Consider the following 13,786-nt stretch of genomic DNA (forward strand, 5'->3'; position numbering starts at 1 on the left):
TCTCTTCAGTAGCGTGTTCTGCATGTCTGACCTGCAAGTGGTTATAAAGTTTTCACTGTGTCTGTTACAGGGATTTTTAATGCTAGCGTCAAATAACTAAGGCCCAACTTAAGTATCAAGGTTATAACCATGCAGTGCCTTGCAAAAGTATTCTAGTATTCATAACCCTGAGCTTTTTCACATTTTGTCCAGTCACAGCCACATCCTTCGTGTTTTTTCTTAAGATCTTTTGTGGTGGACCAATAAAAGTTACACATGCTGTAGTTTTACATGTCGTTTTTTTTCTTACTAATGAAAAACTGAGTGACATTCATTTGTATTCAAGCACCTCGAAATAATACTTGGTACAGTAGATCCCCCTTTCTCTGCAATAACTCGGGATATGGCTCTGAATCTTTTACACGTCTAGAATTTAAGTCTTTCCTGTTTTTTTAAAGTATCTGAAATTTAATTGGATTAAATAGAGGGCATCTGTGCACACCAGTTTAAAATCTTGTCAGATTCTCAATCTTATTTAATTCTTTGCCATTCTAACAGAAATATGACTGGATATTAACCATTCCACTGCACATCTTTAGACATTTTACTGCTTGAAGGTGAGCCTCCATTTAGGTCTTAAGTCTTTTAACTAATTTTCTTTTAATATTGTTTGGAAATTATCACAATTTTTGCTTCATTTAAACTTTGAGCAGTGTCTCTAAACCTGTTAAAGAGAAGCATCCCCACAGCATGATGCTGCCACCACTGTTTTCACAGCAAATATGACACGCTTTGGATTTTTTTTCATCACACTTGATTTGCATACAGAATAAAACATTAAATCTGTTATGGTCTCTAAGACTTCTCCATAGTTATGATGGGCCTATGATTGCTGCTTCTCTGACTAACAGCTTCCCATGTCAGTTTGCAGGTGCGACATGCTCTAATAACATCGTCATTCATCAGACCTGCTCATTGGTCTTCAAAGTGCTGTGGTTCTCTAATGTTATCTAAAAATCTCTTAGGCCTTCATAAAACAGATGTATACCGACTTTAACTAAACAGAGGCAGGATCTATTTAGCAATTACGGGACTTTTCAAAGCCATTGGATTCTACTGAATCTAAAGCCATGCCATCTATCCTTTATCTTTTCAGATTTAGAACATAGTGTTAATCTGTCAGAAGCATCCAAATAAACCACTTTAAGGTTTGTGGTCATGAAATGACCAAATGTGGAAAAACTAAGGGGTATTAAGACTTTGCAAGGCACAGTGTTTGTTTTGGTAAAAACAGAAACTATGGCAGCCATTGCAGGAAGGAGAGATGAATATCTACGATACATCAGTGTGCATGATCAGATCACATCTGGACCAATTTGTTCAATTTATTCTTTCACTGCCTTACTATAGTGCTGTTACATATTAACATGCTTTAAAAAAAAATACCAGCATTCCAGCTGATATAAAGCCAAGTGTTGAGGAACTCTGGATCAAGTGAATGTCATGGGACCTCCGGCTCAATATTAACACTTCTGGTGAAGGAGGACAAAGATAGTTTTTCTTCCTGACATCTACGCAGATCAGAGCTCTGGCTCCTTAGTTTTGGATTTGCTTTGAGGTAAAAAAGAAAAAATAATATGGAGAGTTTTTATACTGTTTAAAATTTACAGATTTCTTTTGTTTTTTTCCAATTCCTGCCTGCCAGCTTGTGCACCGTACCTGTGTGTCAGTAGACTGTCTCGTCATCAGTTTGTATGATATCCTGTATAGCTTTGTTGTGAGGGACCCTATTTTTATTTTCGATGTTATATTAGACAAAAAGTACAACTAATGTGGTCATTATAAAAAGTGTAGTGTATAAAACTGTCCGTCTCTGGTCACAGCACCATATTCCGCCAGCTATAGCGAAGGAAGGTGTTTTGAGCCTCGGCATGAACTCAGTCAGTGCTTCATAATGTATAACTACAAGGTACATATATGTGCCTGTGTTTGTAAAAGAGAAAATTGTTCTTATATTGATTCTATGTATGTTCCCTGAGGAGCTTGTTAGGGCATAATTACACAAGCTTTTATTTCATTTTTTCCCTGTACTTTCTGGTGTGCTGTTTGGATTTCATTCTCTGGGAAGGGGGGGTCCTTTTTGTATAATCACTCACCAAGAGCAGCTGCCTGATAAGTTCAGGGAACCTGTTTGCAGGAAACAGGCTAAGCCACCTGGAACAGAAGAGCAAGTTTTTTTTGTTGTTGTTGTTTTGTTTTTTTTTTGTTTTTTCTTCAGGCTTCAGACATCAAATTAAATTGACAGAACAAACTGACTGCATATACTTTGAGGATTCTGCTTTATTCCTGTTAACCAGAACTCCTTGTTCTCTTATGTCTGGATGCTCCTAACTGTTTTTATTGGGGGAAACTCTGGAAACATCTGTGTACAGCCTGAGTGATGACCGGTTTACAAAATAAAAAATGGTTTATGTGTCAAATTTTCTTCCGACTGATTTTGTCATTTTATTCTCAGGTGCATTTTAACAAATGAGAAGTCTGAAAATCAGTGCGAGTCGCTGAATTCATTAAACACACAATGAAACCATTTATTTGTCAGTATTGATTGAATGCCTCTGTTCTGTTCAGAGGACTATATATCATATTGAAAAAAGTTAGAGGAACAATATATATATATATATATATATATATATGTGTGTGTGTGTGTGTGAGAGAGAGGAAGAGACTGGCTGATTTAAGAGGTAGCCTGATTTTAAGTCATTTTGGTTTTTTGCTTGCAGCTAATCGAAAGATTAGAATATTACAATAGCAATGAAAGAAATGGTCATACTAAAATGTGGGATTACTACCTTTGTTTAATACCTTCTTAAAGGATATTTTCAGAAGATACTCTAGTGGTACAAGCATCTGAGCTCCACGTAAACATGGTGAGTGAGAAGAGAGAAAGTCTCATTTGGAAAATAGTTATGTAAAGGTAATTAGCAGAATCAAGCATGAGGTGCCATACGTGTACCAGCACACCACTGCAATGACCTGGGACTTGATAAACACACCAGCAAATGACACAAAATATCACAGACAGAAACCCTTGTACTGAACCTCTTTAGATGTTGGAACCTTGACTTCCAAATTGAAGTCCAAATTTACTTCAAAGACAAATTTTTTCTTTTATCTCTGGATACCCCGTGATCAGCCTGCTCACTTACCAGTTACATTTTTTTGATTGCAGAAATAAAAACTGGCAAGTCAGTCTTCCCTATGATTGTATAGACCAGGAGTTCCCAAACTCTTCAGCTTCTGCCCCTAAAACTGTTACCAGAGTCAATGACCTGCATTATTGTTAATAGTAGTTTACAAACATTTCCCCAAAATCAATTAGATATTTGATAATATTAAAAAAAAGCTTTAATAACCACAAGAGTTGGTTTTGTACATTTTTAGGGTTTATTTTTTGTGTCTTTGAGCACTTAAACATGTTTGTTTAGTTTAATTTCTATAGCAGATTTCAAGACACGGTACTGATGGTTGATCAAGGACCCAAGTGGGGTCAGGACCCCAACTTTGGGAATCAGTGACCGAGACCATAACATAACCTTAACATTTAATTATTGCTTTTTTATTTGTCTAATGTGCAACTATTTACTGTATCAGATTCTTCTTTTTTATTATTATTATTATAATCAGTTGTAAGCCATAATTATCCAGAAAAAAAAAATAAAATAGATATAACAGATAAATAAAAGTATGAATTTCACTTTTAAAACTGCAAGTAATAAATTTTCAATTCATTATTTTTATTTTGCCAGGTATTTTATCCTCGGGTGTTCATGCAATGGCACAGGTTGAGCAGCAGATGGCAGTAACGGCGTGTTAAAGCCTTTTCTTTCCCCATGTTGAACTGCCAGCATTTTGTCCTGAAATGTTACAGAAACAGGTTATTTTCCTTCGGAGAACTTAACAGAATGCTTTATTCAGTGAGAAGTGGCAAACACACACTTAAAACATATGGGGGACAAACTAGATAGAGAAACTAGATAGACAGACGCTAAAATTTAAAAACTATGTCAGGGTTGATATTTATACAGCATTTAATTCCTCTGTTTCTCTTGTGAAATTGTGTCAACAGAAAGTCAACAAGCACACTGACCCGTTTATCGTCTACATTTAGATCTACCCTTCATCTTTTTTAATAATTCTTTGTTTTTTTCTCTAGAAACATGTACTCTTGTGTCCCCAACCTGTTAGATACTGCGGCTGAAAATGAACCTGTCTGGGTAAAAATCTGCCATGTTCTTTTTTCAGATGAGATTTTATGTAAACCATTCAGTTTAAAGAATCCAAAGATTTCCACTTTCCTGATTTCTGGGTTTCTTCTGATCTGTCTGGTAGAAACTGATGGTGAGAGAAGCCCTGACATTCCCAAAGTGTTTTACAGGGAGTCAAGTCAGCTGATGGTTCAGGAAGCTGCTAGAATGGGCTTCAAAGTAAAACAAGTCTCTTTGTTTTAGTTTGATAAAGGTGTTTGAAAACAAAGCAACTTATCTGTTTAAAATAAATCAATTGATACCTATATAAAGTTTATTAAACTGGATTTTAAAGAGTTATACACCAAAATACAAAGAGATAACCTTTTCTACCCTGATATCCTGGGCGTCCTCAATGTCCACTGATCTCAAGCATGCATAGCACATCATAGATCATTTCCATATCCTAAAATTAGATATATAATACACCGCAATATATATAGTTTTTTATTTTTTCACAATAAAATAAAAGCAACGGATGTACATTAGTGTTTCTCACAATGATAAATGGCATAATGACCTTGAATAAAAGCACTATGCTTTCACCGTATTAACAGACACACACAAAAAAAATGTATTTAAAAAATCACTATTTCCTGCTTTGGAAACTTCAGGCCTCCAAGTCCACCAGTTCATAGTTTGTTTTTATTTTATTATCCAAACTAAAAATAGTAAATCTGACATGTAGCCTGATCATTACAGACTTATTTCTAGGTAAACCCGCTCGGTCATCTGCTTAGTGACAGTTGTTGAATATTTCTTCATTTTTAATTGAATATTGGACATTTTTTTGTTTTAGACACACTCTATCCCAAACTGGATATCAAATATACAAAATATGCCTTTAATTTGTATTTAGTAAATCTTTTTAGAACGTCTTTTTGTCCAAATATAAGTAAAGGTCTTTGGTAGAAAAGGTAGATCTCTGTGGAGCAGGATGCTGTTTTACTACCTGTTTTATGGTGGGAATGGTTCCTTACTTTTTTGCTACTCACACTGGTTTGTATTTTGACCAAAAAGCTGAATTATTGTTTCATTTGACCAGAATTTGTTTAGTTTGCCAACCTGTGGCTGTAGGCCCTCTAGTTCTAACCTGATAATATTTGGAAACAAGTGGAAAGGGCAAATACATTTGAAAAGCTCTTATTATGTGATTATTTTTCTCACATTCAGCTTTCATAGACTTTTTTGGGGGGTTGTTGTATATGTTTTTTCTTTATGCAAAGTTATGTGTTGCACATTTTAGAGTTGAATATTCTGATTTTTAAGAATGGTAGGGTTCCAGGGTATTTATAGTTATTATGTATAAAAACTTAAGACCAAAAAAGAGTTATTTTTCTTAATATTTAATTTAATTATTTTAGTGCTTCAGTTGCAGCTAGCATTTAAACCAGTCGACATCTATCTTAGTCTATACAACCTTTTGTAAGGAGAAATTCAATGAGACTCTACTTTTTCTCTGTGTACTCTTAGAATAACATACATGTAAAGAAATTTTATGTAATCATATTATTAAAATATTAAAAGGTTAGAGATATACATAACATGTTTTATTTCCACAATCGCTAAACCGATGTATTCAACAGATTAAGAGATACTAAAAATGTTGGATTATCATTATTATTATTTTGTTGTTCGCCTTTCTTCTTTTGTCACGTTTTCAATTAAATGTAGATTTGGATTCTAACAGTAAAATGGGCAGAGAATGACATGCATCAGAAGTTCTTAGTCAGAAATAAATATTTACTCCATCTGCCTTAAAGCACCAAACATCCAAGATGCCGCAGCCAGCTTGAGTCTAAACTCTGAGGGGCCGTAATCATCACCAGGTCATATGTTAAAGAAATTAAAAACATCAACTGTCATATCTGATTTCCTCCAGTCAAACTTTATTTTTAACTTGTCTTACCGTTGCTCCCACGTTTAAATAAATACAGTTCCTTATTAAAGGTCTCATAACTCTTAACATTTCCTAACATTATAACCACAAACATGTTTATTGGGATTTTATCTGATAGACCAACACAAATTTGTGCTCAGTGGTAAAATGGAAAGAAAAGACGCAAATGGTGTTAAAGAACGTTTACAAAATCTGAAAAATATTTTTATGCATTTGTATTAATTTCCTTTACTCTGCTACCTCTAGTGAAACAAACTTCTATCAGAAGTCACCTGCTTAGTTATGTAAAGTCAGAATAAATCAAGGCCTCAGGTGTTTGTTAGGGAACATTAATGGACAAAGAACCTCATGATGAATGATAAACACAGTGAGCAGGTATTTTCCAATCTTTTATACAGTAGCAACATTTAATCCATTGGATCATGGATGGAAACCATGTGGCTCAACTCTAAATCTACCAAAAATGTTGACATCTGCCTGATCTGGAACTCTGTAGGGGTTGCAGAGATCCACAGCTAAGGTGAAACACTCTGGTGATAGGCTGGCTGAACCTAATCAGGCCTTTAGGAAATAATAGCCAGAAAAAAAGAATAGGGGAAAGAAAATCATAAGAATTCTGGTTTTCAGTTTGATGGGAGATGGCAAAACATGTGAAACACCGGAATCAAACCTTCGGGCCAACATGGGCAGCCAATTAACATCGCATATTTACCTGAATACAAATGCAGGCCAATTTCTAATTTGTAAATAGAATAAAGCAAACACAATTTTATATATTTATTTTTATTTAACAGCTGTGCACTATCCTGCTTCTTAAGTTATGTGTTCAAATCAGATCCCTGTACCAAAATAAGTGTGTTGAGGGCCAACAAGTGTAAAGACAGCACATAGTATTATTTATCTCAAAATACTCTGGTGTAATTCAGGGTCCATAATCCCACTACTCATCTGACATTCATTAATTAGGCTACCTTATTTAACGACCTTGGGCCACCACCCCCATAAATGGGAAAAGGACAAATGGAAAATAATATATTTCTGCTCAGCTAAAAAGCAGAATATCAGTTCTCATATGTACAGAACATGTTTTTCTTAGCTTTCACCAAACAGAATAAGATCATTTCAATAAATATTAAAGCTGGGCTGCAATTTTAGTTTAATTTTGAGCCAGCGTGTATTTGATACCTAAGCTTTATCACATAGGAAATAAAGTCTATAAAACAATCTTACCCATGAGGTTCGCAGGTAACTTTATGATAATTTTTTTCTTCCTACTTGCTTTGATTCTGTTTTATTTTCCTATATTTTAATCATGTAAAGCACTTTGCATTGTTTTTGTATTGAATTGTGCTATACAAATAAATTTGCCTTGCCTTGCCTTGCCTATAGTTTCCTGCGCATCGCACTGTCTTGTCATCACCAGAACCCCATCTTTTCATCACATTACCCCTGTCCTTCAGCAACTCCATTGGCTCCCAGTTCAATTCAGAATACAATTCAAAATCCTTCTTTATACTTTCAAAGCCACCTATAACTCCTCCATGTCTGGCCGACCTCCTTCACATCACCACCTCCGTCCACTCCCTTAGATCTTCCTCCTCCATCCACCTCACTGTATCCCCAGCTCGACTTGTCAACATGAGGAGCAGAACCTTCACCTGCTCTGTTCCCCAGCTCTGGAACTCACTTCCTCCTGACCTCTGCAATGTTGACTCTCTCTCCTTATTCCAAACCAGACTCAAAACCCATCTGTTCCAGCTCGCCTATTTGTAAATACATTGCTCTTGTCCCTCCCCATTGTTTTTATTTTCCTGTATTTGTATTTTTGTATTTTAATTTTTATGTCTGTATTATTATTATTATTGTTATTATATGGCAGGGGGGGGTGTTTTGTTTATTTTGTTTTTTTACAGTGTCCTGTCTGGCAATATGGCTAAGTTCTAAATAGAGGTTAAGCTTCTTAAGTGAAGATTTTCCTCCTCAAGTTATACCTGTCAGACTTCAGTGGGTTCTGATTAAGGGATTTTATTTTGAAAAGTCAACGCGGAACTCCCATCTTCCCCCGTCAGCTGAATTAACGATTGGTGGCAGGCTGATGATTTGCTTACTTGAAGCAGGACTGAATTTGGAGCGGGTACTGTGAAATGTGTAAGCATGATGTTGCCTGGATAATCAACGGAGGTCTTTAGAAGACGGAGGTAAGAAAAAAAAAAAAGCTCGGAGAGCTGAACCTCTCTATTTCATTTTAATTAGAATGACGTCCCATATCAACTACTTTTTTTTATCATCTTCATTTTTCAATGATTTTTATTTCTCAGTGAAAACAGCTCAGGTCATATTACAAATGCTTCGCTCCACAAGAGATGTGGAAATCGAGACAAGTTTTTCCAGCAACCTGATTTAGGATTTTTTATTATTTTTTTTTAGGAAAACTTGAGCGTTCATTTTCTAGCGAACTGGGTCTGTTATTTTCGGACAGGATGCGCTGCCTGGCGCACACACAGGAGCGCAGACAGAGAGTGAGCGCGCAGACTGGGACTCTGAGCGTTCGGGATCAAAAACGCGGATTTGCGCACCTGATGCGTTTCCCCGTTAGTTGAGGAGGTCAGCATCAGCAGAGGAGCTAATGAAGAGATCATAAAAAAAAAATAATAATAATAAAAAAAAGAAAAACATCTCAGATCTCAGTTGTTTGTAAAAAAACAAAATAAAAAAAATCAGTTTAGTCAAGTTTAATAACTTGTTAAAGCTTTATTATTAACAACGCACGTGTGCAATAAACTAATAATCAGCCGTTTGATAATAAGCAGCCTACCTGTTGAGATGTGTGTGAGGAGCTTGACAAATTGAACCGTCACCTCTCAGTATGCAGACGCTATTACAGAGACGTGACCGCTCACAACGAGCCCTCAGACTAATCACCTGCAATGGAAACTGTTGCTCTGCGCTTATCGACCTGCTGTCTGCCTTTGATTCTTAATTAAAATACATAAACAGGGAGCCTGCATCAAATAAGACCTCTGAAGACATCACTAGGGGGTACATATTTCACTGAATGTGATTAAATATTTAATGTTTCGCTTCAAAAATATTCCTTTTGATTTAGCTCAGATAAAAGTTTCCATTTGAGTTTTTATTAACAGTATTTTTCTATTAAAAGCAGAGCCGGTTAAAATGTGTTTTGGGGGGGAGGGGGGCTGATCAGAATGTAATATATGTTTTTTTTTTTTTTTCTCTTAAGCTCAGTTAACAATACCACCATTGCTGTAAAGTACCATTAGTGACTTAATATATGTTAATAATTGTTTAGTCTAGCAATGGAAATCATACAATCTAAACATTTTTCCAATTTTGAAATAACTTTAAGTGGAGGTGCATGGTCAAATTTTTTTTACAGTTTACACTATTTTTCAGTTTTCCTAGAGGTGCAATCTGTCAATTACATTAGCCGATTTTATTAATTTATCTGTTTATTTATTTAATCTATAGGGACTATAAAGTTAAAGTTCTTCACATTTTTTGATAGATGTATTCGTTTTAAAATTGAAGAAAAAAAATAACTCCAATTCTGCACCAAAGTGTTTGCTCCTAACTTGTAAGTTGTATGCTGTTGTTTATTATTTTATATACTTATAAAAGCAATACTCTTATATTTTAAATGTGAATAATTCATGCCTTCACAGCTAATACTAAGCTTATTGTAGTCTCACAGCCATTGATGCTCACAGCTGTGATAGTGTCCAGCTGCTTAAAGTCTTGAAGACACAAGAGATGATTGTAAAAACAGATTAGAATAATAGAAGTAATGATGGAATGTATTTTATATGTCTTATATCATAGCTACACGTTTTTTCAAAACAATATGTCCAACAAATCTTCTATTATTGTGCGTCTTCTGCTATACTTTCTTCTGCTATTTAGTGAGTTAAAATCTCAAGTATAAAACTGTTGATATTCTAAATCCTAACATTATTCAATTAAACTATATCATTAGATTACAGTGATTTTAAGGTAATGTGGTCAAATGAGACCAAAATAAACAACTTTAGGCCAAAATACTACAACCGTGTAACCAAAAACGAACCTAGATAAATGATGGCTGCACCATCATGCTGTTAAGATGCTGCTCTTTGCCGTAGCTCGGAAGGCTCATCAGAGTATCAAGGTAATGTTTTCTTTTTGCACAATTAGTTCTGATGTATCTCAGAAAGTAAAAACATTGTAAAGATTGTGAAAATTCTGGGCCTCTTAAGGGCTTTCTTTTGGTGGCCCCCAGGCACCTGCTTTAGATGCTTATTCCTTGTGCATGTGCTTTTAATCAGGCAGAACTGATTCTGTCTTTCCTCCTTCACCCAAATCACAGAGCTACAACTGGCTGAAGGTAAGAGAAGAAGGCAGGACAGCCACACCTCATGCATGGGCCCGACTGGATATGGCTCTGGCAAACATGGGTGTTCTCCAGCTCAACAACCCCACTCACTCCAGCACACTTCTCCAGCGGGCCAACCAAATGCGCCTGACTGGCACCTTGTGTGATGTGATCATCACGGTGGACGGTCAGGAGTTTCCTGCGCATCGCACCGTCTTGGCTTGCACCAGCAAGATGTTTGAGATCCTTTTCCACCGCAGCAGCTTGCGCTATGCCCTTGACTTCCTCTCCCCGAAAACCTTTCAGCAGATCCTTGAGTATGCCTACACTGCCTCGCTCCAAGCTACAGCTGAGGACTTGGATGACCTGCTGTATGCTGCTGAGATCTTGGAGATTGAGTACCTGGAAGAGCAATGCCTGAAGGTGCTTGAGACTATCCAAGCAGAGGAAAGTGAAGAGGTGTCAGTCAGGAATCACAGCTCTGGAGATCACAGTGATCACAGTCGAGCCAGGCACTGGAGGCACATGTTGATGTCCAAGAAGCACTCCTTACAAGATGGAACAAAGTGCAGCTCTCCCACCGCTCTCCACCACTTGGCTCTGTACCACATGACAGAGAGGAGCTCTCCTGGTCCAGAGTGTGAGGCAGTTCCTCAGGTCAGCCCCAAGCTGGATGCTGAGGTCGATATGGAGAGTTCCCAGCAGCTTCACAATGTTTCCCAAGACTCATCCCTAGATCCTGCCAGAAGTATTAAATCAGAGCACATGCAGGTAGACGATGCCGACAGCTGCAAGGGAAAATTGTCTATTGCAGGAGACACAACGAGCACGACTGAGCAGCCAAGAGATGAAGGCCCAGGGACGCCTCTCAGAGGCAGTGTTATCACCAGCGCCCGAGAGCTGAACACAGGCTCCGAAGAAGGCGGGCAAACGGTGACAAACACTCTCGAAGGTTTTCCTGGAATCATTGACAAAGACCTGGCCTCCATTTACGCTGTAGCCTCCAACCACATGGGAGAAGGGCTGTCCGTTTCGGTGGCCCCATCCCTGGGCATTCCGCTCGATCCCAGGGCCTACAGCGGCCTGCTGCACCATGGCTTGCTGCACAGGGAGCTGCTGAGCAGGCTGGGGCAGTTTGCAGCAGGGATGAGGAACGACGGCCAGACGGCAGGTCAGCAGTGCTGTGGAGAATGTGGCCTCCAGCTGCACAGCAGACAGGCTATCGAACAACACAGGTAAAAACCTGCAGAACATCCAGTTTTAGTATCTTCATTAAGCTCACTTATGTTTACTTTGAGACAGAAACTCCAGAGGACGAGAGTTACGGTATAAATCAACTTGCAGAAAGTAGAGGGTGATTGATAGATATGCTGATGCTTGTGTGGATGTATGATATGCAAACTGAGATAAGCTAAAGACTGTTTCAAAATACATGTCTTTCTTTTTGTCCTGTGATGTTGAAATGCTATGATCCAAAAGATGGAGAAAGCATCAGTAAAAATGTTAATATATTCTGAGGGACACCTGTACTTAGTTCATAACAGTTGATGTTATGAAAAGGGTCTTTGTGAAGTTGGCCTCATGTAAAGAGGTCTCGATATCACATACTATCATCATTTACAAAGCCATGTTTTCTAAACTGTCTTTGATATCTACACAGACGTGTGCCTTGCACAACAGACCGTCTCCCAGGCTATTTGATATGCATTCCTTTGCATTAACAGAGAGAAACCTCTCAGCGGGTACCAGGCTGGACGCCTCGGCAGCATGATGGATAACTTCTGTTCCTCGGCTCCCTGTCTTGATGTTGTTGTTTTTTTTCTTGGTATTTGATTATTTTTGCTTTATTTATGAGCTTGTCAGTTTGTGTTTTGTCATTCTAGTCAAAAACCCACAAACGGTTTCAGTGAAAAAACTCATTAGCTTGATTGCAGATGCTTCTAATTGTGCAGGATGGGCAGTGTTTGAGTCATCATTAATCATTAGCAACACAGCAAGCTTTAATATGCTGCTAACCTACGATCAGGATCGCAGCCTTCCCCTTCTCACCCCTGCGGCTGACATCTCAGCTGCGTGCCATTCCAGTGAAGAACAAAAAAGCATCCTGTGGTATATTTAATGATGAGCGTCCCTTACCCATATAGACAAACCAATGTCTGCTGGTTTTAAGGGGTTACATTGGTGGCGCAGCTCGAGGATGTGATGAGGCTCCTGTAAGTGTGTAACCAGGTCACTGAGCATTCACCTGATCTGCAGACTGACATTTTCTACTGTTGTTTTGAAAAATTCTGCACAGTTTTTGACTAAAGAACCAAATAAACCCAGATTGCCTGGTTGGAATTATAGATGCACAAACACTCTCCTAAATACGTTATCAAAATAACTCTAAAGGAATGCATGCGTGCAAATCATCCTTAATTTATAGTGTCTTAAACATCAGCTCATAATCAAATAATAGGGGTATGGGGAAACTAAACAAAGGGTCCTTTATTGTGTTAATAAAAGTATAATTGGAGGGAAGTTGATGAAAAATAAAAAGCACTAATTCCTAATGGCTAAATGACAGAAACGTTGTATAATCATGAACATATAAGGGAACCTAAAGGCAGTTAGTTGCCTAAAAAACCCATTATCCGATCAGGAGTTATTTGAATCACCTTTTCCCTTCACTAATTTGTGGCTTTCCATCAGTTCGTACCCATTTCACATACACACATATGTATTTGGATGTTACTTATCGACCACATGAAATATTTCCATGAATTAGACGATAACAAATGGGTAACAATGTTTAAATGTTGTGACCATTGATTGTAAATGATTGTCTTAATATTTTGTTAACTTCATTTACAGCTACTTTAATTCTGTTCCCTGTTTCAGCAAATTTACTAAAAAGATATCGTGCATAACATTAGACAATATAAATTCCCTTTGAGGTACCTCCATTTCATCACCTGAAAAGTTGGGAAAGAACTGACCAAAACAGAATCAGTGTTAGGACGTTTCATTTACATACTGTATCTCCTGATGACCAGAAATCGTTGCACTAATTTCAAGCCACTGGTTATTACAGGTGGCTTTAAAAAATTCTTTAGCTCAGTCCAGTCAAAGCTGGTGTTTTAGTGATTAGAACAGACTTTCATTTAAGAGAGATTTACAGGACCACTTTGAAGGTTTACAAAGAGCTGTTCAGATCAGCATTTACGCCTTGATGTCAGATTGGATTCCATTTTT

The 13,786-nt window shown here is 37.4% G+C and overlaps 1 protein-coding gene across 1 annotated transcript in view; it reads left to right on the top strand.

Moving 5' to 3' along the window:
• The first annotated feature begins 8,276 nt into the window (after positions 1-8,276).
• Positions 8,277-13,786, top strand: part of LOC107090403 (zinc finger and BTB domain-containing protein 16-A-like) — a 33,568-nt gene continuing 28,058 nt past the window's right edge. The window contains exons 1-2 of the mRNA XM_015383764.1: positions 8,277-8,381; positions 10,547-11,787. Coding sequence (XP_015239250.1) covers positions 10,616-11,787 — 1,172 coding nt within the window. The 5' untranslated portion in view covers positions 8,277-8,381; positions 10,547-10,615. The remainder of the gene's footprint in view (positions 8,382-10,546; positions 11,788-13,786) is intronic.

Source organism: Cyprinodon variegatus, unplaced genomic scaffold (genome assembly GCF_000732505.1).
Source record: "Cyprinodon variegatus isolate N-32 unplaced genomic scaffold, C_variegatus-1.0 Scaffold14, whole genome shotgun sequence".
Lineage (NCBI taxonomy): Eukaryota > Metazoa > Chordata > Actinopteri > Cyprinodontiformes > Cyprinodontidae > Cyprinodon > Cyprinodon variegatus.